We start from the raw sequence: 27,160 nt of genomic DNA on the forward strand, positions 1-27,160 counted from the left end.
GAGCCCCCACTCTGGTCACTAACCTTTGGCAAGGGTGACCACTCTCCTGACCTCTGATACCACAGATTGCTTCTGCCTGTTCTATGGCCTGTGTGTGCTCTTTTGCCCACAAGCATGAGTTCGTGAGAGTCCTTGTGTTGGGGCCTGCACCACTAGCTTGTTCCTTTCCATTGCTGAGCAGTATTCCACAGTGTAGCTGTACCACCACCATCCATTCTCCGCTGATGGACACTTGGTAGCGTCCAGGCCGGGGCTGCTGTGAATAGGGCTGCTATGACCATCCTGGCGTGTTTGGGGACCATCTGTACTCGTTTTTGTTGTGTGCACCCCCAGGAGCAGTAGTGCCAGGTTGCAGCTGGCCTTGGCTTTTTGGCCAAGCCTCTCCAAAGGTGCCAGGAAAGAAGGGAGAGAGGAGGTAGGTGCCCTCTCTGGGGAGCTCCAAAGTGTGGTCTGCATTAAGGGGGGTGTGCTTAATTCAGAGCTCTGTTGCAGACATCAGGGCTGTGCTGGGCAGTGGGCAGGATGGGGTCCTGAGTGATGCAGTGGTAGGTCCCTACTGTGTGCAGGATGCTACCGGGGACTCTGCCACCTGAGACCCTGTCCCAGCCCCTGAGAGCTCATGGTCCAGTTGGGGAGATGAGGTATAGCCGAGGAAATGGGAAGTACTACAAGTGCATTAAGTGATATAAGACTGACGGAGACCTGCCACCAGAGCCAGCTGGGTGGTCTGTGAGATTGACGCTCTGAGTTCAGAGGGGCCTAGATCCGGCAGGGGTGGAGGATGTCTTTGTTAATGGCCCAGAGTATATTTCTACCTAGTGAACGCCCATGCATTCTTCAATGCCCAACTTAAATGTCACCTCCTCAGTGGAGCCCTCCAGGATCCACTATGTCCTTCTCACATAACTAGGCACTTCCTTCCTAGCAGGTCCCACAACTGTCAAGTACAAACCGAATATATATCCTGTGACTAAAACCTTTGTGGTCATTTGATTAATCTCTCTCTCTCCTGCTGGCCTGCAGGCTACAGGTGGGAAGACCTGTATCTGTGTTGTTCATTGTTGTGTCACCCATACTAATCATGGTGCCTGGCATGTGGTAGGGGGTCTATACATATTTGTGGAAAAAACGTGTGTCTGGAAGCATGCATGATCAAAGGCTTGAAGGGGGTCACACATGGGCAGTTGAGGGACAGCAGTTGTGAGTCTGAAGCAGAGTTCACAGTTTGGAACAGAAGGCTGTAAGGCCAGCAGGGCTGTGGAAGCCCTTAAACACCGGGCCAGAGAGCTCTAACTTGATTCTGCCCGTGACTGGGAGCCATTGAAGGTTTTGGAGTAAGAGAGATTAATTGATGACATTTTAAAGCAACACATTTCTGAAAAGGCAATTGATGAAATTGTAATTTTTACCTTTTGTCATGGTTGTTAGGAAAGTGTATTTCTACAAGTCAGACTCTTAGTGATACGCATCATGGGAAATTTATCTGAATAGAGAAGGAGTGAGGAAACGGCATGGGACAGTTTCTCCTAGATTTCAACAAAGGTGTCAAACCAACTATGAGGTTTCAGCCAGTTAGGCAAAAATCAGTGAATGTGAAGAATAAATGGATAAGCTGAGTTACTACCCAACCTGCAGATCAGGTATTTTGAATCCAGGCATGTGTGAAGCCCTGGAACTTCTGTCCCCGCTCTTCTTCCTACCGAGATGCCCTCTCCACTTGCCACCTGTCACATTCCTCCTGCCTTCTTTGGTTCAGAGTAGATGTCACCTCTTCCAGGAACCACCCCCCAACAGCCCCTCAGTCAGAAACGCGCCCCCCCCCCCACCGTTTGCCATAATTGTGCTGCACCTAGAGCCTTCCCTGCTGTGGCAAGAGTTTGTCTTTATTATGCTGCGGGCAGGGACAGTTCATGGCAGGTAGAGGTGAGTGCTGGCCCTACCAGATATTAAAATATATTCCAGAGCCATGCTATTGGGACAGGAATGGACAGATCAGTAGAATAGGCAATTCCAAAAATAAGGGGAAATTAGTATACTATAAAGACGGCACTTCCAATCAGTGGATAAAGATGAGTTATTTAAAAGATGGTATTGGGGGCTTCCCTGGTGGCGCAGTGGTTAAGAATCCGCCTGCCAATGCAGGGGACACGGGTTTGAGCCTTGGTCCGGGAAGATCCCACGTGCCGCAGAGCAACTAAGCCCGTGCGCCACAACTACTGAGCCTGCGGCCTAGAGCCCGCAAGCCACAACTGCTGAGCCTGCGTGCCACAACTGCTGAATCCTGCACACCTAGAGCCCGTGCTCCACAACAAGAGAAGCCACTGCAATGAGAAGCCCGCACACCATAATGAAGAGCAGCCCCCATGAGTAGCAACGAAGACCCAACACAGCCAAAAAAAAAAAAAAAAGATGGCATTGGGACAACTAGGATAGGCATTAAAAAACAAAATAAGCTAGATCTTCACCTCACTTCTTATATGGAGAGAAATTATAGATAGAATAAAGATTTAACTCTAATGAAGCTATAAATGCTCTAGAAGAAAATATGGGTGAATTACATTTATAATTTTAGAGTGGAAAAAGAAAAACCTTTGTTTTGACGTGAAATCCTAAAGCCCTAAAGGAAAAAAAAAACCTAATGAGCCAATATAAAAAAAAAAAAAGTAAAATTTTCATATGGCAAAAAATCCCATCATAAATAAAAAGACAACAAAAGGAAAACATGTTTGCAAAATATATGACAAAAGATGAATTCCCTTCCTTTCTAAACAGTTCTCACCAAAAAAACAAACCACCGACTCAAGTAAAGGGCAAAGAATATGAATAGATTGTTTAAAAAAAGGAAAAGAATTACAAGTGACCAGTAAACACACGATACACATAAATATAGGCTCACATTCCCAAATGAAGAGGGCAGAGAGGGACACCATTTTTCACTTCTCAGATTGACAGAGATAAAGGAGGTTGCTAGTACTAAGCGCTGACAAGTGTGTAGTGAAATGACAACTACCAGATGCTGCTGGCTGCTGAGGAAACTGGTACAGCGTTTGTGGAGAGGGTTCTGACCAGCACTGTGAAAATGTAGACTCCTGATGAGGACGATAAAAGCTACCATTTACCGAGTACTCCCTCTGGGGAAAAGAGCAAGCTGTATTTTATGACCTAAGCTCAGAAGTCATAGAGCCTCATTTCCACAGCCCTATCCATTGTGCCAGGGGACCGAGGGTGTGACACCAGGAGGGGGAAGGATCATCGGGAGAGCTGGGAGGCGGGACACCACAGTTTCTGATGTCAAAGGGGACATTTTGGTGTCGAATACATTAAACACACTATCTTCTTATCTGCTTTGTAGATGAGGAAACTGGTGCCCAAGGACACTTGTTTGGTGTCAGAGCCAGATCTGGAACCAGTCCCATTTGACTAGACTCTAGTCCACCTCCTCAGTGGTCTCCCGGATGCCACTCCTGCTTCCTTATAATTTCATCTCCTCTGATCTAAAAACATAATTTAGATGGCATGATTTCCTTGCTCTTAGAATAAAATCCACACACCTCACGGTGGTGTCCAAGGCTCTGAGTGCTTGGCCCTGCATGCCCTCTCACCCCTACCTCCTCCCACCCTCCCCCACGCTCTAAATACACTGGTAGCTTTCAAGCCCTCAAACATGCCGAGTCCCTTCTCACCTCAGGGCCTTTGCACCAGCTGTTTCCTCTGCCTGCAAGACTGTGCCCCCAAGTCTTCACCCAGCTGTCAGCTTCCAGCATCCTGGGGTCAGAGCACATGTGGGCTTACTCCTGAGAGGGGCCTTCCCTGACCACTCAGCCCAGAGCCCACCTTATCTCCACCCTCAACCCGTCTCCCCTCCACCCCTCACCGCCCCCATCCTCTGCGTCTCCTTCACCCCATCACCACCTCACTCTTTGTCTCTGGGATCCAACCAAGATTCAAACTTTGCATTTCATTGTTTTTTCTCATTAGTCTCGTGATTAAAAGAACAGTCAAACTAATGACAGTGAATCTTTTGAAGTGTCCAGGATACTTGTGTTATGGAGTCTCTCTTTCAGTATTTCTTGTCTGGTTGTTTCTTCATGATCAGATTCAGGTTAAGCATTTTGGAGGGGAGGACTTGACATGGGGAGAACATAACATAGGTAATGCTATGTTCTCTCATTGCATCCCTTCAGGAAGTAAGCACATCATGTCAGGTGGTTCTCCTTCGGGGTCTGCTGCATTTGATCACTTGATTGGGGGGTGTCTACCGGTCTCTCCATGGTGCAGGTACATGTGCCTTTTATCATTAATAAGTAATTTGTAGGGATAATTTTTTTTTTTTTTTTTATGCTTTGAGATGCTTGAACAGCATCTGTTCTGGTCACACTAAGATCCTGTTATTCCGAATCACAACCTCTGGTTCCCATGGCCAGGTCCCTGCTCAGGGAATGGGAGTCCGCCTGGAGGGAGCTGCTGCTTAAGAAACTCCACAGAGCAAATGCCCTGCTAATTTTGCCATTTACAAAGGCACCCACTGTTTGCAGAGCCTGGAGGGGACATGAAGGCAGTACCGCCCCCTTAAGCAGACTAGAGCAGCCCTTCTCTGTCATGGTCTCCCACCAGCTTGGGGCTGGAAGAAGAGACATCACTGGGAGAATTAGTGGTCAAGAAACTAGGTTATGCCATTCCTTGTTGGGACCCACGCTGTGGCCACTTTAAGGAGATGCGCAAAGACACAGAGAGCAACCTACACAAGGTTACTCAAGGAGTGGCAGCTCCTGCAGGAATTAAGGAGCCGGGAGATTTCTGCAGGCTTCAGCACACATGAAAACTCACCTAATTCGCCGTGGTACTAAATAGCCAGGCTTCTCCAGGGCTCCCAGCCGCTTCCTGTGTATCGAGTGAGGCTGGGGCTGTTTTATCTCAGGGATGGTAAATGAGTTCACATTTCATGCCTAGAGAAAATCACTGCTCTGCCCTCCTGGCGTACTAGCTCTTTCTCTTATTAGTCAGAGAAGAGGTGGCTTATCTGGGTTCAATTCCACCTTTGAACATCAGCTGGATCTGGCTTTATATTTCAAGCCCAGATGTCCACCACCGCTGTGAAATAGTGACTCAGGCCAGGAGAAGTCAGAGGTCTCTAGAAATGTGGTGGGAAGAGATGGGAAATCCTGGGCCTGAATTATCTCATTTTCAGAGTGAGGAAGGACAGTTCCCATGTTGGAAACACCCATATTTCCCTGTATGAACTGAAGATTCGTGGCCACTAATTAATTCTAAAAATCATTATTGGTGTGTGGCCGTTCAGACAATGAAGTTTCCAAACTGTCCCCCACCACAAAGGATGAGAAATAAAGATCTCATAGAGAAAAGTGGGAAGAGTGAATTGGTTTGAAAACACATTTGATTTTAGGGATAAAAGGTGCTAATGAGTAACATGCTTAGAGCCTCTTTTAAAAACAAAGTGTGACTTTTATATTGACAGTAAAATCTTTAGCGTGTGCAGAAGGAAGTCGGTGTGCTGTTAATCTGATGTGTTGTCATCTTTTTATTTTTCTAATGGGTGAATACTGAGCCCTGAACCTGCGGTGTTGCATTTCCAACTCGTACCTGTAGAGGGAGCCTTGTTTACCTCGGATTGTTCACAATGCAAAGCTTTCAGTGGAAGAAAGAAAAAGGCTTTTTACAGAAAAAAAGTTGGAGGGTTAAAGGCAGTCTGTTTCAAAATTGCAAACAATCGCGGTGGCTGTCTCGTTTTCTCTTCTTTGCTGGTTTCACTGTGAATGAATTGTAGCGTAAAGTCAGTAGAAATTGCCCCTCCTCTTTGGATGCGACCAGAGGGACCAGGTGGTGGGATCGTTATTGGTTTGTTTTGTTTTGTTTTTTGGCCATTTCCTCACAGAATTCCACGAGGGCAGCTCTCCATCCCCGTTAAAGCACAAGATTTTCTGAAGGCTGATCTGTTGGAGGGTGTGGATTTGGGGAGGGGAGAATCCGCCCTGACCAATCTTCTCTGTCGGGGGCTAATTCTGCTGTCGGGGTACGAGCGTGTTATGTTTCAGGCTGAGTCTGAGGCTGCTCAGAGGTCCAGGGTCCCCCACCACCGCGACGCCCGGTGCCGTCTTCTCCTGCACCCCAGGTGGATGAGGTCTGACTGCGCGGAGCACTGCGTCTCTGATTCGCGTGGGTCCTTCCCCTACTGCGATTCCGTGTCTGTGGACAGTGCGCGCCCGGGTCTGGGATGGAGCAGCATTTCTTGATGTTATCCTATGACTTTACAGCTGTATCTTGTGCGTCTTAAGGAGCCCGAACTGTGTGGTCTAGAGGAGCACAATGTCCGGCGGGAGGTGGGGAGGGGAGAGAGCCGGGAGCAGGCCGGCGGCGGGCGCTGGAGATGGTTGAAATGTTTGGGTCTGACAGGTGAGCGCAGCCGGACTCTTCGGCGCCCGCCAGTGGGAAGAAGGGGAGCAGGGGAGGGTGTAAACTAAGTGGTGGGAAAGAGACAAAGGAAGAGTGAAGAGGCGAGATGGTGCGGAATAGAGGAGGGGGAGGGGAGGGGGCAGCGAATGGGCAGCAAGCCGAGGAGCCCGAGCTTGAACTTGATCGAGAAAAGGGGGGGCCCAGAGTGGGGGGGGGCGGCACAGAGCCGACCACGTGCCTGTCTTTCCCAGAGCTGGGTCTCGCTCTGACCGCCGGGGGGCCCAGCCCTCTGGCCCAGCAGCCCCGCCCAGCGAGGACCCAAGTCCCCGGGGAACCAGAAGACGCGCAGGGGTCGAGGGCTGTCCGAAGGCCCCAGGGTGCCGGGAGTTCCTAATAGTGCCCGAGTCACTTTCTTTGGGCCAAGTGTCTCCTCTTCTGGTCTGAACGCGGAGAGCCGACCGGGCGCCCCCCAACCCCCACCCCGGACTCGAAGACTGAGTCCTCCGCGAGCAAGGGGCGGGCACAGACCCCACCGCCTTCTTTCCCGGGCTCAGACCCCGGCAAGAATCTTCCTCCAAGCGCTTCCCCCTTAAGAGAGCTCTCCCCACAGAGAGCGTGGCGGCGCGTCCAGCGCGCCCTCATCCCTCCCCCCGTACCTGGCCCAGCACCCGCTCCTTCCTCCTCCTCTCCCCACCCCCCGCCTCTCCCTCCTTTCTCCTCTCTCTGGGTGCCTCCTTTTCCTCTCTCCCCCTCCCCCAGTGCCCACTCCTCCCTCCCGCCCGCCCCTCCACCTCCTCCTCCTGCTGCCCCTCCTACTCTCCCAGCGTGCGCCCTCCCAGTGCTCCCCTCCCCCCGGCTCCCGCCCCGTGCCGGGTCCCGCCCCCCTCCCCCGCCTCCCCTTGCCCGGTGCCCCCCTCCCCCTTCCTCCCTCCCGGCCGCGGCGCCGCCGCCGCTGCCGCCGCCGCCGCCGCCGCCGCCGCTCGCCTGGGCCCTCCCCCTGGCCACCCCCGCCCCCGGGCCGGGCAGTGACGCGCCGCGGCGGTGCCAGTCCCTCTCCCCGGGCGGCCGCGGCGGCAGCAGCAGCAGCAGCTGGAGCTGTAGGGCTGTCACCGCCGCCCGCCCCGCTCACTCGCCGAGCCCGACCGTCTGTCTCCGCCTCGCCTCCCGCCCAGGTACGGAGTCCGGCCCGGATCCCCGCGATCGGGCCGTTTCCGGGCCCCCGGCCGCCGCCCCCCTTCTCTTGCTGCTGCCGCCGGCCGTTGAGCTGCGGTTAGGGGGGCGGGAAGCTGGGGGGGTTCCGGGGAGGGGGACGCGGGGGAGCTTCCTGCACCGGGGCTGAGGAGGGGGGCGCGCGGAAGCGGCTGCGCCCTAGGCGGAGTGGGCTGGGGCGGGGGGCGGGTGAGTGTGACCGAATGGGGTGGGGGCCGTGAAGCCTGCACTCTGGGGGCCGCGGGCTGCTCGAGAGGTGTGCCCGGCCCCGAGTGCCGGGGGCCGCCGGGCGCACCCCACTCCCGGGCCGTGCGCGCCGCCGGTCCTGGGGGGCGGTGATTGTGTGCGCCGCGCCGCGGTATTGTGCTGCGGCCACACGGTTTGCAGCGGGCTCGGCACCGCGTCCCGGTGAGGAAGGCGTTCGCAGGCGGCGGGGTGGGGGTCAGGCTCGGGTTGCCGCCACCGCGGCCGTAGCGAGAAGGGAAGTGGACTGTTTGGAGATGTGAGGACGGGAAGCGTAGAGTGGCAGGGAGGGGCTCCCTGCCTCGGCGCGGGGAGTTGAGACGAGGTTTGCAGAGTTGAGCCCACTTCGGCAGGCCCCCGCCCCTCCCCGGAGCGGACCTGATGCCCCTGGCAAGTGTTCGGTCGGAGCGGAAGCTGGAGGCGTCGGCGGCCCCTGTCGCAGGGGCATTCCTTACTGACGGGGGCACATGGGGCGGGGGCAGCTGGCCAGAGTGAGGGCGCGCGCCCGGGTTAAGTTGGATTTACACCTCCGTCCGCCGCTCTCCGCTTCTCCAAGGCTGGACACTTTTTCCGGCGGCGGGGTGGGGGAGTGCCATTCGCGTTCTTATTCCAGCAGCTCAGGTTCAGAAGTGACCCCCCTCCCCACCCCCCAATCCCACCTGGAGCTGCGTTTGCCCGAGTCCGGTCGTCCCTAGCGGGCCGCGCTTCCTGGGGGAAGTTCTCACTAAGCCTCGCTAATTAGCATTATTCCTGGAGAAAGGTTAAGGTTAGAGCGTCCTTTTCCTTATCGGGAGGCCCACCCCCCTCCTCCCCATTCCCTTCTTCCTCCCTCCTCCCCAAGAGCACAAAAGCACAAAAAGAAAGTGTGAAGAGGCACTGATCAATGGAGAAGCCACAAACCTATTAATTCAAATGGAACCTTTTTTCCCCCCTCTAAAACATTGATTTTTCTTTCTGTCTGCTCTGAGGGGAGATTAATAACCTCCTGATTTCACCTGAAATGGTGTTTGGACTCTGTGATTTCCTCCTCTTTCTGAGAAGGATTGTGGCTTGAAATAGATCCTCCCTTGAGATAAAGCCCTACTTATCCCAGAATCAGCTGGAAACCCCAGCCTGGGCCCCTGTCCTATGAGGTGGGGGGCATGGGGAGAGGGCTGTGGGGCTCTCACAGCTCCTCAGGAGAGAGTCCTGACCAGGGGCCCTTTCTTGCCTTGCCCCCTGCTTCTGGATTTCAGGTCATTCTGGGAGAAAGACCCATTTAGGGCCCAGGCCCCAGTGGTAGTTTAGCCCCCAGGTAGTAAATTACCCCTATATTGGAAAACCATTAGGGCCTCAGTGTGTCCGTGAATGAATAATATGAAGCTTAATTTAACCCCATCTCAAGGTGGGCTTGTCCTGGAGAGTCAGGGTTTGAGACAGCACCTCCTCCCACACCCTTGCACCATGGCTGGGTGCCAAGACCCCATTCAGCACCTTCCTGAGGAACAGCGGGAACAGAGCACCCAGGGCCTTCCTCCCAGCTGGAAAGGCCGATTTGGGGAAGCTTTTGTGGCTTCAGTCACCCTGGGGCCATGTGGAACTGAACTGCCCCTGAGTTGCTCAAGAACTTTTTTGACTTGTCTGGGCCCTTTTCTTGGAAGGAAACTCCTGCAGGGGATTAGTGCAGAGTGATTTCTCTCCAGCCCTCTTTTTGGCTGGAAGAACCCTGTCTACTGAAGCTCATCTCTCCAGCCTCCCTTTTAAAGAGACCCCTGTTCAAGGCAGGGCCTGGGGTATCAGTGAGGCCCTCGTGGTGAGGAGTGCTGGGAAGACAGCCAGTTGCCTTTGCTTGGGAAACAAAAGCCCATTTTACACTCAATACACTAGTAGGAAGGTGTTGAAAATGCTCACCCCAGCATCCAGGCACCCATGATAGCAAAGACAACAGAGCGTCCCTGTGTAGATGCGAACATGTTTCTGACGGACGCTGTGTGCACGTGTGTGTGTGTGTGTGTGTGTGTGTGCATGTGTGTGTGTGTGGGGGGGACTACCTAGAATGTGCTAGGTGATCAGCTGTATCAGCCCTCCCCATTTCCCATTTCCCATTTCCCATTTCCCAGATGAGCCTGTATGCTTGTACGACTAGGAAGCAGAGGAGATACACTGGCAGGGAGGAGTGGAATTGTGCGGGAGTGTCCCCGGGAGGCTGGCCTCCTCCCCTGTGGCCAGGTGGGCTTGGGAAGGAGCGCGAGCAGCAGCCTTGGGGCCCCGCAGCTCCCAGGAGCTGTGGCTCCGACCACCCTACGATTTCATTTGTGCTGTTCCTTCCCAACAGGGATTTGAACCCTTGTTGCCTTGGATCCTGGAGGGTTTTCGTCTTCCATTAATAAGCCATCTGATGAACTGAAGTGGTTAAGTTGGGGTCAAATGCGGTTCAGTACCTCCTTGGCATGCTCAGAAGGCTGTGTGTGTAATGCTCGCTGACATGGAGACAAGGGGGGGAATTGCCTCGCACTGAAGAATTTCCAGGGCCTGGAAGGGGCCTGCAGGTGTTCCTGAAGGAGGTGCTCACTTTCTCCGTCTTGGTGCCCGCCTGCTTGGGTTAGGGCCGGTGCCAGGGCAACTGCCTTGAGCCTGGTGGTCTTTCTGGCAGGAGCTTCAGCTTCTCATCAAAAAGACCCCAAGGGCTGGACAGAGAGGGGCTCTGTTTCCTGCCTGGCCCATGCCTGCCTTCCGCCCCTCCTCTGAAACACACACCCAAGAAGGCTCCTGGTCAGGGCTTACGGCTCACAACTGCGCTAAATTCACAGCAAATCCTCCTCCTTTTCTCTCTCAAAGCAAGTGGTAGAGATAGAGTTACAGCTCTGAGGAAAGGCCTGGAAAATGTTGTGGAGGCAAAGCCCAGGATCCCTGTCCTGGAGGATGCAAATGGCTCAACTTCAGAGGCACCAGGAACCCAGTTCCCGAGAAAGTGACCCCAGTTGTAAAATAATCAGGTTACTGATAGCACCTGCCCCTGGTTACGTGCCATGGATACAGGCGCGTTTCCACCATTTCCCCTCTGGTCTCCCATTTTCTCCTCCTCCTGGGCTGAGCCGTGCTTGGTACTATTGCTTGCAGAGGAGGAAGGGCCTCCGAACCTGGGTGGAGAGAAACTGAACCTGCCCGTGAATTTTGGACCACAGATAAGAGCAGGGAGGGTTTGGTCGGCTCCTCTCCTTCTGCCCAGAGTCAGGGCTGCCAGATTGGGGTGTGTCCCAGGGGCTGTCTGGGTGCTGTCTGCCTGCCCCCTGTCCCTGCCCCAACTCTTGTGTTCCCTTTTCAGAAGAACATTTGACCTGATCGCCCTGTGACCCGCAAGTGGCTCAGGTCCTTTGGTGCCTAATAAATGATGGACTTTTGTCAACAGGTGGGCAAAGCTGCAGGCTTCAGGGTGTCCGAAGGTAAGGTGAGAGGAGCCGGGGGTACTGGCTGGCCAGTCACGTGGGGTCTAGGGAGAGGGGACCTGGAAGTAATGGATTGTACACACTCTTATTTTCTAATGTAAGTTTCATTGAAGTTTGTTTAAAGAAAGAGAAATTAGTAGGCTGAGTCCCCTTGAGATTCCAGAGGGAAAAACAAGCAGTGCCGGACTTATGACCTCTGGGCCTGGCCCTTCATAGCCTGCGCTGGCATCTCCCGCAGGTCCCTCAGGCCCGGCTGTGCCCCCCTCTGCTCATCGTTGATGGGCTCTGAACTGTGTACTGGTAATTGCCTGTGTAATTGGGCTGCTCTGGAGCCTGGGCTCAGTGTGAGCCGGTGAGGTTACAGTCTGCCCTCTGCAGCTGGGAGCTCTGCCATAGCAGGTGGGTGGCAGAGGGGGCTTGGGAAGCCTTCTGTCCCAGGTCAGCCCTGGAAGTGAGGGTGTGGGAGCTAATTTTGATTGGAACTTAAGAGTTTGGCAGGTTTTTAAAGTTAGGTTTAATAAGTTTGATTTCTCACTTAAAAAATTGCTGTATCAGTGGTGTCAGAAGCTTAGCTAGAACCATCACCCACAAAACAGGGATTCGTGTGGCAGAACCCTGGGGGTTGTAGGAACACTCGCTGGGGAGAGCTTGATGGCCGGTAGATAGCTGGAGAGGGGGTTCCCCAGCCCCCTTCTCTCTCTGCGCTTACAAGTGGGTCAGAATTTTTCTCTGTTCTTCCCTAAATAACAGGGCCCTGGAGGAAAGGAGCCCTGCCACGGTCTTGGTGCCCCTAACGTAACACCAGCACATAGTAGATGCTGCGTGAGTGCGCGTCGACTCATTGACGAGAGTGAGCTGGGTGTGGGTATGGGTGTAAATACAGCTTCGTCTCCCGTGGAGTTTCCTTTGGGTCTCGTCCTGAGACACTTTGTTGTTAAGGAATCTGATTCTTCCGATTGAAGGGAGGAAGTGTGGTGAGGGGGCCCCTCGGTGTGGTGGACTGTCATGTGGGCTCTGGGCACAGACAGCCTGGGTTCAGATCCCAGCTCTGCCACTAGCTACGGTGCCCTTGGGCAGCTGAGGCAGGTCTCCAAGGGGCGGGCACCAGATCTGGAGATAGGCCTTACACGGGTGCCTGCTTTCTCTGTGGGGCTGTTGCGAGGAAATCTCATAACACCCCTGCCGCAGAGCCCTTCATGTGTGGGCACTGGGTGCTCTTCATTATCAGGCGATTGCAACTCAATGTAAAATTTAGCCCACCTCTGCCCCGTTGGACCTGTCAGGGCAGGGAGAAGTGGAGGGGGGCCATTTTGGTGGATAGTTAAGTGATCTGAGCCAGAGAAACCTGAGGCTCTGCATGGGGGCGCCTGGCAGCTGCAGGGGGGGATGCTGCACGGCAGGTTTCATATGGTCTCCATTCAGGAACTGTGCTCAGTGGGTCCAAGTCCCTGATTGTCAAACTGTTGCCGCGTCCTCATTAAACACCGGTATCATGCCAGGCAGTTCAGCCAATTTGACTGGTCTCGCTGGCCTTGTCCAGAGAGCGTAGAGCCTGGTCCCCGCTCTTGGGAGGACTTAAGGTTTTCTTGGGGAAAGAGAGGGCGGAGAGCCACTGTGCCGCCTGCTGCAGCTGAGTTCTGTGCCTGCCTAAGTGCCAGGGCTGATGGTACCGGCAGGCAGAGGGTGTAAGGAGAGGAACGATGGAGACTGAGCTGGAGTTGATGGAGCCAGGGGGACGGACGTGCGTTTGGAGTTTGGGTTGTGGGGCACCGAGGCAGTGTGGGCGTTCCAGGTGAGGGGCAGGAAGGAGGGTGCATCTGGGCCTTCAGGACTGCCCACCTGTGGCTCTGCCACTTGTTAGCTCGTGACCTTGGGCAGGTGCCTTCACCCCTCGGAGCCTCAGCCTCCTCATCTGTAGAATGGGGCTGATAACTGCACCTACCCAGCGGACCTGTGGCGCACTTGGCACCTGATAAACATTGGCTTCTGTTGTTCCTGTTTTTTGGTTTTTGCGGTACGCGGGCCTCTCACCGCTGTGGCCTCTCCCGTTGCGGAGCACAGGCTCCGGACGCGCAGGCTCAGCGGCCATGGCTCACGGGCCCAGCCGCTCCGCGGCATGTGGGATCTTCCCGGACCGGGGCACGAACCCGTGTCCCCTGCATCGGCAGGCGGACTCTCAACCACTGCGCCACCAGGGAAGCCCTGTTGTTACTGTTTTAAACGCTGCCAGGTGGGGCTAGAATGTGGGAGCCTTCAGCGCTGCAGCCAGCAGCTCGGACTTTTTCTTGCTCCTCAGTGAGAACCTGTGTGTTTAGCGGAACACTCCTTCTCTGAGCTGAAGATGGCTGCCCAAGATGACGTGTCCCGCATGGCTCCCCCGCATGGCTCCCCTGCCCACCGCTCACCCATCCCCCGGCCACTGTGGCCTCCGGGCTGCTTGCTGGAAGCCACCAGCATGCGCTGGTGCGTGGTGCACTCCCCACGTGGACCACCCCCTCTCCAGCAACCTCCCTCACTTCTGCAGGCCTCTGCTCTGATTGTCCCCTGACCAGTGAGGCTCCTCTTGGCCACCCTGGCAAACACAGTCCTGCAGGTTCTTCTCCCTCTTCTTCTACTTTATTCTGCTTTATTTTGTAGCCCTCGTCGCCCCTGATATTATGAGTTTTTCTGCTGATTGTCCATCGCCCCCACTGGGCAGTGAGCACTGGGAAAGCCAGGAGTTGTCCACAGCTGAATTTTCCAGCACCTAGAAAGGTGTTGGGCACATAGTAGGTGTTCAGTAAATACTTGTTGAGTAAACGGACGGAGCATTTTGAATAGATGTTACTCCCAGATGTGAACAGAATACTTGGTCCTTTAAACCATGCGTGTTTCGACAATACCCAAGAGCCAGGAGAGGGCCTTCCTGCTTCAGCAGGGACTTCAGGTCATACCCTGAGCACAGTGACCCCTGGGCAGCCAGGAAGGAGCCAGGGCCCCAAGCGAGGATGGCCCAGTTCCTGGCTCCCAGAACCTGTATGGCCCTACCCCTCCAAGGGTCCTTCTCCCCACCTGCCTGCCACCCCTCGCTCTGGGTCCTGTCCTGTTAGCATAGGGAGAGTCGTGTTGCCCTTTGTGCAGAGAGAACCTTTTGAACGTGTGTCTCTCCCTCCTCCCTCCGGGTGTGAGAACACAGTCTGAGTGAGTGTGTGAGTGAGCGTCCTTGTGTATGAGGAGCAGGGCGGCCCGTGGGAGGGAAGCAGAGTGCGTGCGTGTGTGGGGAGAGGGCACGAGAGCACATGTGGTCCCCGTCCCCTGAGGCTCTGGGCATGCTGCGTGGGGACCCCTGAGCTGGGCGGAGCTGGCGTTCTGGCCGGGCTTGAGTCCTCCTGATTCAGCCGCAGAGGGTGCACACTCGTGCTGCACAGAAGCTATAAATTCCAGGAAACTCCCTGCCAGCCGGGCTGGTGGGGGAGGGAGGGAGGATAATCCAGGCTGGTTCCCCAGCACTTGGAGAGCAGATGTGTCTGCCTCGGACAGCAGCAGAAGAAAGTTCAAACCGAAGTGTGTTTGCTCGCTGTAAAAGAGACCTCTGTGAGGGGCCCCTGGAGGGAGGCCTTTGGGGGGTAGTGCTCTGCCAGAGGTCCTTACTGGGGGCCCACAGAGGCCACTGTATCTTGCTGGGGAAGGGGAAGGGGCAAAGCCAGAGCTCCAGGGTGTGGGAGCCGCTGGGTCATCTTTCTTGCGTTTTGCAGCCAGCTCCCAAACACAGTTGCTTGCTGCCCCTGAAAGAGGCTGGGCCAGGAGGAGGTGGGGTCCCTTCCCACTGGAGGGCTGGGTTGAAGGGGCCCCGCCCCGGGGGTTCCCGGATGACTGGCCAAGGGCTCACTGAAGCCAGCGAGGGGAGAGGAGGCAGGCGTGGTCCTCTCCAGCAGGCCCTCCGGCTGTTTGGAAGGCCCTGGCGGCCCCCCAGGCCCTTGAGCCGAACCCCCTTTGCGGTCTGATCCGAACCCTCGCCTGCCCCACCCCCTTCCTTCTCTATACTTCTGGGGCTGGCCTTTTCAGCTCTGGAAGCCGCCCAAGAGCATATCTTTGAAGCACAGCAAAGGTTAGGAAGGAGGAAGACAGAAATGTCCTCTGGGTTGGGGGAGTGGGAGAAAGGAATTCCATGCATGCTCCACGGGAGTCGGGAAGCAGGCGTGGTGGGCGCGATCAGCCTGGCCTCGGTGGTGCCCGGCGTGTCCTGCTGCCCACTTCTGCTCGCCTGGCCCTGCAGGGAGTGAGCCCTCGTCGCCGGGCTGTGGGCAGGGAGTGGGGAGCAGTGGCCCTTGTTTACAGCGGTTGCTTCAGCCTTGGCTCACGGGGGTAAGAGCCAGGCCCTGCGATCCGCCCCTACAGGATGCGAAACCTCGTAATTGTCTTCAATTACAGACAGCGCCGGCCCTCAGCCCCGGCTTCCGACAGGAACCAGAGCCCAAGCCACTTCCATGGGAGGGTACGGGGAGCAACCCAGCCCCCACTGCAAGGTTTGGGGGCGCCCTACGGCCTTTGGGGGCACCTCCAAATGCCCACAGGCCTTGGGGTTCACCCAGAATGCTGCCGAGGGGCTGCAGAGAGCCCGTCCCTGTTGAACGCCCACCTTCTTTGTCCCTGATCAGGATGAAACTTCTGTGAGCAGTGAAGATTTTGATATGAACGACTCCACATGGATGTCAGCTGACCCACACCTGGCTTCCAGCCTGAGTCCCAGCCAGGAGGAGAGGATGCGGAGCCCGCAGAACCTCCACAGCCAAGAGGACGGTGAGTGTCCCTTTGTGGCTGGTGGGGGAGGGGCTGTGTCCCCGCCTGCAGGGTCCTAGGAATCCCTGGGGAGGGGGGAGGGGGCGCAGGGGTAGAATCTGGGCTGGAGCCTCTGGGGGCGGCTGGGCCCAGGCTGACAGCTGCCCCCAGTGTTCTCAGCGTCTCCACAGGCCCCACTGCCCCAGCCCCTAGTTCCGGGGAGAACAGTTGTTCCTCCCAAAGGTGAAGGGCTCAGAGCTCTTCGGGGATAGGCAGCCTGATGGTGTCCTCCCTGTTTGCTCTGATGCTCACGGGCTGGTGGGATATGGATTTTGAAGTTATCACGGTTCAGGTCTGGGAAGGTTAACAGTGTGCCTGACCCGGAACAGTCTAGCTGCCCAGTAACGAAAACAAGAGCTGGGCTTCTGTGGCCTGGATGTGAGGCTGCAGGACCAGGGTCCCTTCCCTTCCCCTCAGCGAGCAGGCAGTGCGCTTGTCCACGTGTGTGCCCAGGCCCTTGGGATGAGAGGTGGTCTGGTGAGGAGCTGTCACCCGCCAGGGCCTGCCAGCCAGCCTTCTCTTGCCTCTCTTGGAACACAGTCTCCTTTCTTGGGGTAGGAGTGCTGGGGTCAGAGTCAGACCCCAGAGGTCCACTCTGGTGCTCCCACGCTGAGCCCCAGGGCTGGGCTCTGGGACTCCGGTGCCTGCCTCAGTTAGATGCATTTGTGGGCGTGGGGTGGCACCTGTAGTCACAGCGTCCCGGGGCGGGCTGGGCTCTGCTCTCCCAGAGGAGGTGCTTGGGGGTGGGGGATGAGCTGGAGAGAACTGGGGTGTAGAGCTGCAATTAGGAGGGGTCGAAGGTCGGGGCCTGGAATGTGGGCGGGAGGTGCAGGGTTAAAAAGGGGTGTAATGTTAACTCTGTGAAACGGGTTAGCCTTAAAGAGTAAATAAGGGGTAGAGGCCTTGCAGTTTGGGTCAAAGTTCGTCTCCATGGCGGAACCCGCGTGCCTGCCTCCCCACAGCCCTCCCAGGCCTGAATCCGGCTTTGTCTGGGAGGAGACCCAGCCCGGAGGCCGCTGGGGGTGGCTGCGCCTGGGGCTGGGGAGCCCAGGGTGTGGTTCTGTGAGGAGTGGGGTTCGAGGCTGCTGGGAAAGAAAAGGCTTTTGTCCCTTGACGCTGCATGAGGTCAGCAGGACCCCCTTGTGCTGCGAGCCTCCCAGACCAATTCCGCCTTCCAGCTCCAGCGTTCCCGCGGGTGGGGAGCGGGGCAGGGGCAGCGCATGCTGTCGGGGGGCTCTGGGGCCCGGACGTGCCCAGCAGCTGACCTCCCGCCTCATCTGAGCTGATTGAGGGCCACAGCCAAAGGCCACACCGAGGGCCACACCAGCAAAGCTCAGCCCAGGGCTGTCGGTTACACCTTCCCAGGAAGGATCCAGAACATTTATGTTTAAAAACCCCAGAGTAGTAGGACTGGATGGGGGCCCTAGTCCCCCAACTCATTCTCAGAAAACTTGTGTTATTGTTGCTTACAGCCACCCTTTGACGAGGGGCGCGGTGGGGGGTGTCTCAGCTCTGTCAGAGACACTTTCCAGGGAGATGTGATTTGGGGGGGCCTCCAGGATCAGGTAGCAGAAGGGAGTGTTTCTGTGGGGTTTACAGGGCTTCCCCAGCCACGGAGGCTAATGGGGTCAGTGTGTCCCGCAGCCCGTCCTGCAGGAGCCAGGTGGCGGCGCCAACCCGGGTGTGTGTCGTCACACGTGTCCCCCACCCCTCCGGCCGCCCAGGTCCCTCCTGACTGGGTGCTGGGGCCGGGGCAGGCTGGCCCGCTGACAGGACGAGGGTGTTTATGAGGGCAGGCAGCCAGAGCTGGAGACAGGGAGGATGGTGTTGACCACGATACCATCGATTTAATTATTTCATCAGAGGCTGTGTCTGGAGGCTGTGGGTTGACGTGCTGGCCAGAGGCCGACCCAGACCCAGTGCAGGGGGTCGCAGGCTTTGAGAGACCGGCTGGCTTGGTCTCTGCTGCCCTTCTGGTCCTAGATCTGGTGGTGACTCCCGTGTCTGTCCAGACCAGTGGGCTCCCAAAGCTGGGCGCAGACCCGGCCTGGAGTCCTTGGCCAGCCCTCCAGCCCTCCCTCTGCAGGTGCCTGCAGTGTAGACGTGAGCTGAGATCCCGCTCCCATCAGTGAATCGGTGGGAGACCGTTGGGGGCTTCAGGGTGTTCTCATGTCCCCTGTTGTTAAAGAAGGACTGGGCAGGGACAGGCCAGGCAGGGGCTCTGTGTGCATCCAGGCACAGCCCTCCATGGTCTCCACTCCCTGCTCCCGTGCCTTCATCCAGAAGCTTCCCCAACGCCACCGACCCCCAGGACGGCTTGGCGCTCGGTCTCTGGCCCTCGGTCCTGCCTCGGGGGTCCTCAGTCTGAGGCCCCCACTGTGAGCTCCGCAAGGGGCAGACCACGTGGATCTCGCCCTCTGCTCTGTTCCCGGTGACTCTGCACGCCTGGCACGTCATAGGGGCCTGCTGAATGTTTGTTGCCCGAATGAATAAAGGAGCGAACATTTATTGAGGCCTACCCCCGAGCGCACCCTCCAGAGGGGATAGAGGTCTGCCCCCGCCAAGTCGGCTCCTTTGTTCCCGAGGATACCCCCCAGTCTGAGCACCTGGGGCTTTTCCTTTAGCCAGAAAGTGTGGGGACTCCCAAGGCCATGCCGGGGAGCAGCATCCCACCCCTGCTGCTCAGGGATACAGCCAGAGCATTTCAGGAAACCAGGCAGTTTGCACAGATTCACACCTGTTGGTGGATGTGAATCGGGGGCCCTCCTCTTCCTCCAGCACCTCCTCCTCCCTCCCCCTTTTTCAAATTTTAGCAAAGGCAGATAAGGGCTGGGCCTTGGCAGGGCAGGTCCCGTGGCTGAGACCAGGAATGAATCAGGCCAGTTCTCACTCCTGGGAGCTTGTCTGAGGTTCAGCAGCTGTGGGAGTGTGCGCGCCACGAACACAAACGCGGCTGTGCTTCTGTCCCCGAGCCTGCCACTGCCTGCGAGGCCTCACTTCAGGTCTCTTTCACGGCCCCGTTCCTGGCTTCTTGAAATCCCAGCATCGGCTGCTTCGGCCGGGGAGCCCCGTGGTGCTTCTTCACTGGCGGCTGGAGCTGCTGTGGGTGAGCACAGGGCTCTTGTCCCGTCTCAGGGGAGGGAACTGTTGATCAGTGAGAGAACTTGGGTGATCTGGCCAGAGTCGGGAGGGGTTGCCAAGGCTGCTGCCCTCCTCTGTCCTCTTTGGCAGGCGTCGAGGTCGTGTGTGAGGTTCCCCGGAAGATGGGCACGGGAGCCTGGTAACCAGAGGAGGCTGTCCCCCCAAACTCAGAGCACTACCTTCTCTGAGTCGTGATCCAGGGCTGAGTGATCCAGGCTGTTCCCACCACTGCCTGCAGTCCACGTACAGCCAGGTCCCCTCCAGACCCTCCACTAAGCCCCAGCTGAGGCTTTGGGCTTTCTTTTGAGTCCACACAGAGCCCTGGTCTCATCATAGGTGCCTGGAAAAACACCCAGGAGCTGCATTTAGGGGGTGGAGAGGAGGACAGTTGGAAGAAGCCAACTGTGGAGACTCCGTCCAGAGACACGGTGGTCTGGCATTGACTTAGGACCAAACGGCACATCCATCTGTAGTTATGCCCCGTCAGTGGGATTATGTTTGATGACCGTCTCTTCCCCAGTGACCGACTGAGCACCCTGAGAGCCAGTTCCCTGGTGCCCAGCATAGCACCTGGCACAGAGCAAGTGAGGGGGAGTGTCTGTTAAATGAGTAAGCGAAAGAGGGCCCAGGCCGGGCAGGTGAGCCAGCAGGCTGCTGGATGTCAGATGCATGGCCAGGCCAGGGCCCTTTCCTTCCATTTCCCCTTGATGTGCTTCACCAGGCCTCTTGCTCTGCCTCTTCCTGAGCGGAAAATGTGAGGCCTGGCCTCCAGAAGGGATGCGGGGGGTGGGGAGTGGACATTACTCACCTTCCGGGCAGACAGGAAGTCACCGCCAGGGCAGAACCGGGGGTCCTGCTTCTGTCTTCCTGCAGGGCCATTGGGGTTTGCTGGGCAGGAGCTGTGGGGCATCTGGGGGGCCTCTTGTTTGTGCCTCTCAGATGGGAGGCTCCTCCAGCCTTGGGCCTCTGGGACCCACTGGACCTCGGAGCTTCCCTCCCTCCAGGGACATGGTGCCGGCGCTTTCTGCCTGCAGACTGGACGTCTGGAGTCTCTCCTCCAGTGGCCATCACCACGTCTGAGGCTGGACCAAGGCGCTGAGGGTCCTGGCTTAAGCCTTTGGTTCTTTCAGGGCTCTCCACCAGTCTTGTCACATGAATATCAAGCCCTGTGGCCTGGGAGGCTGTTAACCCCTCACCCCTTCAAGGAACCTGCAGGAGAGGGACAGGCACACAGAACGTGGGACCCCCGCCAGGTTGTAAGCTTTCTGAGGGCAGGAGATGTGTCTTGAAGAAACGTATCTTATTTTTTACCTTATTTCACAAGTATTACATTCATTGTAGAAAACAGAAAAAAAACAGATGCAAAAAAAAAAAATGACAGAGTTACCAATGTTACCAGTGCTGTTTTTCTTAGTCTTTTCTGTGTATATAATCAAAGTCGTTTCCTTTAAAAAAAAAAAAAAAAAAGGTGCGGGGGGAGGGATCGTGTAGTGTTGGACCCACGTTTTTTTCCACATGGTGTCTCGTCTCTCCCCATCGCTGATACGGCATTTTTAAAGGTTGTCTGGTCACCCCAGTGACTGGAGGTCCCATTCCTGAGCCCACTGTTTGCTCAGCTCTGCGCTGGTGGCGGGTTGGCTGCGACCCTGTGAGCTCAGAGCTGTGACTAGGCCTGATGTGCAGAGGGGGAGGGAGAGGTAACGTGCCCAGACTCCAAGTGGCCACGAGGGTGTCTCTGACTCCAGAGCCTATGTTTGGGCCACTCATGGGGAAGGACATCCCAGCCCCCACTTTTCTGTTGTCACAAACAGTGCGGCACGGAGCAGCCTCGGGGCCGAGTGTCCTCTTCTGGGCTTTATCCCCAGTCCTCAGCTCAGGGCAGGCGCCCAGCAAACGGCTCTTGAGGAGCTGGTGGCAGAGACGGGGGACCAGCGGAAGCCTCTCGGAGGAGGCTGCGTTGTGATATCGAAGGCAGGTGTCAACAGCCTGGGAAGCTTGGGCAGAACGTCAGGAGGAGGCTGGGAAGGGAGGGAGATGCTGCATGCCAGGGTTGGGGATTTCCTGGGTCACATGTCTCCAGAAGCTCCCTGTGGCCCCAAGCTTCAGCCAGGAGAGAGGGCCCAGGCCAGGCGAGAGGCTGGCGCGCAGGGGATCCGGGAGGGAGAGAGGCGAAGCCGCCTCTGTGGGCCCAGGGTCTCTCCCGGACTCGGCCCCCTGCCGGCAGCCCCTGGCACCTTGCCGTGGCTCTCCCGAGCAGGTCCTGGCCTGCCCTGGTCCTGCAGTGGGGTCTTAAGCAAGTTGTTCACCTCTGATCCCTGGCTGCTGTCTGGAGCGTGGCCTGCGTGACTGCGGCCATTAATCCTGGTGTGTCTCAGGAGCCCTTTGTGAGGAGACCAAGGCTTCCTGCCTCCTGACTCTTGCTGCCCTTGGGTGTGGCGCTCCACTACCCAGACATGCAAACTGGGCAGCAGCAGGGGCGGTCACCTGGGGAGCAGGCGTGTGACTTGCTTGCCCAGGGCTCGGTATTTACAGCAGTGCCGCCTCCCCTGTCCTCACCCACCTGGGCCGGTCTCCACGGAGGGTGGGTCTGCAGGGGGAGTGTGCCCTAACCCCAGCCACGGTGAGCCAGCCCAGGCTAGATTCTGCCTCTGCTGCCTGTCTGCTGTGTGGCCTGGGGCCAGTCCCTCCCCGCCACTGGATGGTGGGGTGAGGACTGGACAGTGTGTGGACAGGGAAGGCTGGTGACCGGAGAGGGGATCGTTTCCTCTCAGGTGGCCAGGCAGCTGCAGGAGCCTCTGCTGAAGAGCTGGAGGCTGGGGTCCGTGGCCGACTGGCACTCACAGGCTGAGGGGGCTGTAGGTGGGTCAGGAGTCTGCCTCACTTTACCCCATCCACCCGACCCTTCACTGCCCCATGCGGTCCAGTCCTGTCTCCTCATCCATCCAGGTCTTTCTTGATCCCTTCTGCCCACTGCGCCCTGTGGGGTTCTGACCACGGCTTTCTTTACAAGCTCGCGGCTTGGGCACCCACAGCTTGCTCTAGCATCTCCTGAGTTCCTGTCCCACTCACCACCCATGTGCCAGGGCCTGTTGGGGGACCTTACATCTCCCAGGATCCTGCTCTCTAATCTGCAAACCCCAGACCCGTCCCAGGCTCCCTCACTGATGGGCAGCCCCACGGGCAGCTGCAAGTTAGCTCTTCTGTCCAAGGAGAAGGCGCCCGGGCAGCAGCTTAGCTCCTGTGTGCTGGCCACTGTGCCGGGCACTGAGGATGCCACGGGAGTGTTCCCGGCCGGGGATGGAAGCTGCTTGTGCAAGGGGAGAGCCAAGAGGCTGTACTGCGAGCGGGGTTGGGGCCAGGCCAGGCAGGCTCGGAGACGATCGCCCGCATTACCCCTGAGCCTCGGCCACTTCTCGTGTTCTGTGCGCATGGTACCCACCCTCCACGGGCCCACCCCTGCGGTTGGAGCAGCTGTCTCCCCAGCCGGGGCCCCAAGGCTTCACAGCCTGCTGCAGCCTCCTCACTGTGGACCCAGACCTCGTCGTTGGGCATCCTCCTGGTCACTGTCACATGTGGGGGGGACTGTGGCCCCTTCACAGTGGCCTCCCTGGTATGGCTTCCTGCAGTGGGAAGGAACTGAGCCTCCTCTCCCCCACACCTGATCTTGGGCCTGACTCCACCTTTCTCAGGTGAGACTGGAAGCTGTGTCTGGGCCTTATTTTCTGGCTACAGGTCACATACTTCCTCCTCCTAGAGCAGTAGCTATTTGCTCCTATTCAAGGCTCCGAACATCCACACCGGATGGAGAGAGGCAGTGGCGGTGGCGGCCTCCTGCCCCCGCCCCCCAACCCCAGAACTAGGGCCCAAGCCCTTCCGGGGATTGGCCGTGGGCCACCCTGCCAGGCCCGGGTCACAGGAAAGTGTCCATCATCAGCTGGGCTGCAGGCGGCACAGACAATGCTGGGCTGTCCTGGCCTCCTGCCGCTGCGGGGTAAGGGAAGCTGGGAGACAGCACCGAGAGATCCCTTTATCCCCGGAGCAGGCCAGGCCTGCACAGCCCTGGCCTTGTGCAGGCTGCCAGGGTCTTAGGCCCTCACAGGCCCCCGGACGCCTGGTGGGGGCATAGGGCAGGACACGCTCCAGGGCCCTAGAGGTAAAGTTCACCTGCTGAGAAAGGGAGAGGGAGATCCCCCCCGACACCTGGAAGATTCGCCTAGGCCTGCTGAGCCATCGGGGTGTCAGAGCCCTGCTCCCCCCTGCCCGCCTCCCCAGCCCAGGACACGTGGAAACCCAACTGCCTCTTGCCCCTCTGTGGAGGCAGGCCTGCTGTGCTGGAGAGGAGGCCGGGGGAGGGGTGTGTCGGAGAGGCTTCGCCACCGGAGCCTGTCCACAGGCCACGTTCCCAGGAACCAGGAAGTGACCGGGGCCACGCTGGCTTGATCACTCTGACCTAAGGGCTGGGATGCACCGAACCCAGACGGGCTTCCTAGCCGTCTGGCAGAAGGCCTGCCAGGCCCTCAGAAGCCACACGCACAAGCACACAGGCTCTGGGGCTAGGGCCCTGCCCCATGAATCATTCACACATGGTTGCCCGAAGCGGCTCTTTTTGCTCATTTGTTTTGGGGTTGGGTTGAGGGGGTGCAGGGGACATCTCAGCTAGAGAGTTGCACACTGAATTAGCATTGAGGGCTCACTGCCTGTGTTTGGCCTTGAGGGTGGGGCCAGGGAGACTGTCGGGCCTGGGAAGACAAAGACCCAGGCAGTCCATATTGGGAGTGTCTTCCCCCGGGGCACATTGGGCCAGGATATGTTGGGGAGGGCCGGCAGAAAGTGGGACAGTGGCAGGGGTGGGGGCTGTCCCATAGTACAGATGGGCAAATCGAGGCCAAGAGAGGAAAGAGCACGAGGGGTGGGTGCTTCGGGGAATCAGGCAGCACTGGGGCTCATCGGTGCTCTTCCATTCACACTGTGTGACAGCCGATGACCTCCCTCTGGGATCCTCTGGTTCCTTCCTGATGTCTGTTCCGGGGGTTGGTTGTGCAAATCAGGCACGATGAGTCTGCCTGGCGCCTGCCACATACTTGGTGTCCACCCCCACCGAAGGCGGCGCCTGCCCCCAGTGCCCCGCCACCAGCCCTGCTCAGGCCACCTGCCCCAAGACCCCAACTCTCATCTGCAACTTGGACACCTCTCTAGGGGCTGAGACCCCAGGGTCCCTGCACTGAGCAGAATGATTTCAGTTTTAGAGGGAAGTCACAAAAATCTGGGTCTGTGCTAACATGGGAGCCACAGACCGCTATGGAAAAGGGCTCGTGCAAATTGAGGTGTACCGTGTAAAATACACACTGAGTTTCAAAGGCTTTGTATGAAAAAAGGATGTGAGGTATCTCACATTTAACACGGAATTAATTATTAGTTGAAATGATCATATTTTGGATATATTGGGTTAAATAAAGTAGTTTATTAAAATTCATTCCACTTGTTTTTTGTTTTTTACGTTTTTTAACGCGGCTACTAGAAAACTGACAATTCCGTAGGTGGCTCGCGTTACGTTTCTGTTGGACAGCGCCGCTCTGGACTCTGAGGGCTCAGGTGTTGATGCCACCTTCAGGAATGAGTCATAAAAGTGCAGGAAGGTGGATGCTGTGCAGTAGAGGTGCTGGGGGTGTCGGGGGCAGGAGTGGAGCTGGGATGGGGAGCAGGGGCCGGGCCAGGCCTTGGGAGCCACAGGGATGGAGCGGGGTAGCGCTCAGGAGGGGCAGCTAGGCGGGCAGCGGGGTCCAAAGGCAGACTGTGGGGCAGATGCCCGGCGTGGCCCCACCGCCCAGGATGGTGGGGTCCCAGGGACGCCGCCTCACCCAACTCCTCGGTGTCCCCCGTTTGACCCCAGGGCCCTCTTCCGGGAGGAAGAGCCGGGTGAGCCTGCCAGGAGCCGGGTGCTCCTGGGAACTAGGCATCATGTCAACACAGCCTGGCCACTGGCCTTTGTCAGAGCGGAGGCCGGCCCTGGCGAGGCGCGCACCCCAAATTCAGAGCAGAGTCAGGGCCCCCGGACTGCAGCCCGAAGCCACGTGGCAGGGGGGAGGCGGGGCTGGCTCTTCCACATCCTGGGGGCCGCCGGGCCGCGGTGGGGCTGCGGCTCCTGCTCTCCCCTCCCCGCCTCCTCCGGGCCGTGTCCTGTGTGTGTGAATTATCGACGCCCCCTCCTCTCCCCTGCCTGGAAGCCCGCCAGGAGGGGGCGCTTCCTGCGGCAGCCCAGCCGCACCTCTGGCCACAGCGGGCAGCCTGCGGTGGGCACTCTGGGCTGGTGGGGCCCGGCCTGTGGTCCCAGGGCCGGTGGACCTTCGCGCTCTTGCCCAGCCCTCCTCGGGAGCCTGTGAGGGTCGCCCCTGGGAGAGGGCGCCACCGGCTGTGGCCCCAGAGCCTGGTGTGGCGATTGGCGGCTCGCACAGAGCCGGGCTTGTGCGGACTGCGGGGTGCTGGCGCCCACATAAGGGCATTGTTTGCCGAGGTAAAAGGGGTTTTTGTCTCCTTCTGGAGACTGGACAGAAGGAGGAACAATTTCCCCCATTCATCACTAATTCCCTCATTTGAATAGCAGCGCATTGCCCCACGTTACATAGATGGGCACGCAGTCCTCCCCTGCCCATAGGCATTCCGGGCACAGGTGGTGGGCCCTGTGTCCTGCCCAGACCGGGGAGCTGCCCTTCGCCGGAGCCAGGGAGGCCTGGTTTTGTGGAAATGCTCGGGAGGGGTGCATTCCCGCCGCTTCCCTGTGGCCCCGCACTGCACTTGTCCCTGTCACTGCAGTCACAGGCTGGGAGCCATCCTGTCCTGCTGGCATTGTTCGGGGCTCCGGCTGGCCGGCCGTGGGTGGGGTGCCCACCCTGGAGGGGCCTCCTGGCACGGCTGCACAGATAAGGACCAGGTGGAGACAAGAGGGTCACTTGCAGCTCCGTGTCCCGTGCCTGGAGGCCTGCACCCCCGGCAGGCCCAACTCCCGCACTCCGTGTACTGGGCCCTTGGTGCCCATGGGGCCAGCTGGGTTCTTTCACAGGGTCATAAAGTGTCAGAGCCCAAGAGGGCGTCAGCGGCAACTCCCTAGACTGCAGATAAGAGGAGCCAGGGAGGCAGGCTGTACCCAAGGTCGGGAGACGGCGAGGCCGCGCACCTGCTCCCCCGGCCCTGCTCCTCGGGCATGGGTTTGCGGGCGTGACTCCCTTAAATCGCATTTTTTTGGAGAGGGTCGGAAGGAGGAAAGAACTAGGAATGGATCAGAGCCCAGCGTGCCCCAGCCTGGGATGTCGATGTTTCTCCCTCTTTCTTCTTTGCCCACACGGTGACAGGCAGGTCTCTGGGCCAGGGCTGTGCCGGGCGCTGGGGGAGGGCGGGCCCTGCAGCCAGCCCCTCCTGGGGTTGGGGTGGCCCACAGTGAGGAGAGGGCCAGTGGAGGCTGCGTTCCCTCGGGCGCTCCCGGGGGCAGGACCGTGGATTACTCAGAGACCAAACCAGGCACACGTGATGCAACCTGCCTCCGGCCAGCTTTAGCGGTTAAGGAAATCATTGGCTCCTGTAACCAGAAAGTCTAGGGCCTTCTTTGGCTTTGGGCACGGACGGATTTAGGGGGGATTCGTCTGTGCCAGCTTGTCAGCCCTGCCTTCCGGGTGAGGGCCTCCCTGCTGAGTGGGCTCAGCGGCCCCTGTGGTGAGGGGAGGGTACTTCTCCCCCGTTGTTTCTGCAAAAGCCCCTGGACTGACTTTCATGGGTCGAGCTTGGTCACATGCCCACCAGGGATCGCTGTGATGGGCTGTGCTGACTGGCCGGGCCTGGGACACATGCTTACCCTGGAAGACTCGGGGTGCCCTCACCAGAGGAAGGGGTGTGGTTTCTGGAGAGGCAGGAACGATCCGGGG

The 27,160-nt window shown here is 57.9% G+C and overlaps 1 protein-coding gene across 3 annotated transcripts in view; it reads left to right on the forward strand.

The window, feature by feature from the left end:
• NOL4L (nucleolar protein 4 like) overlaps nucleotides 1–27,160 on the forward strand; it is a 129,599-nt gene that overhangs the window by 84,507 nt on the left and 17,932 nt on the right. The window contains exons 1-2 of one of the 3 annotated variants that reach the window (XM_060123579.1): nucleotides 7,475–7,583; nucleotides 15,926–16,067. In XM_060123579.1, the coding sequence (XP_059979562.1) occupies nucleotides 15,959–16,067 (109 nt within the window). In that variant the 5' untranslated portion in view covers nucleotides 7,475–7,583; nucleotides 15,926–15,958. Of the gene's footprint in view, nucleotides 1–7,474; nucleotides 7,584–15,161; nucleotides 15,376–15,925; nucleotides 16,068–27,160 lie in introns of those variants that run through there. The other 2 variants (XM_060123578.1, XM_060123577.1) reach the window with 2 other exon arrangements.

The sequence above is a fragment of the Lagenorhynchus albirostris genome, chromosome 15 (assembly GCF_949774975.1).
Source record: "Lagenorhynchus albirostris chromosome 15, mLagAlb1.1, whole genome shotgun sequence".
In the NCBI taxonomy this organism is placed as follows: Eukaryota; Metazoa; Chordata; class Mammalia; order Artiodactyla; family Delphinidae; genus Lagenorhynchus; species Lagenorhynchus albirostris.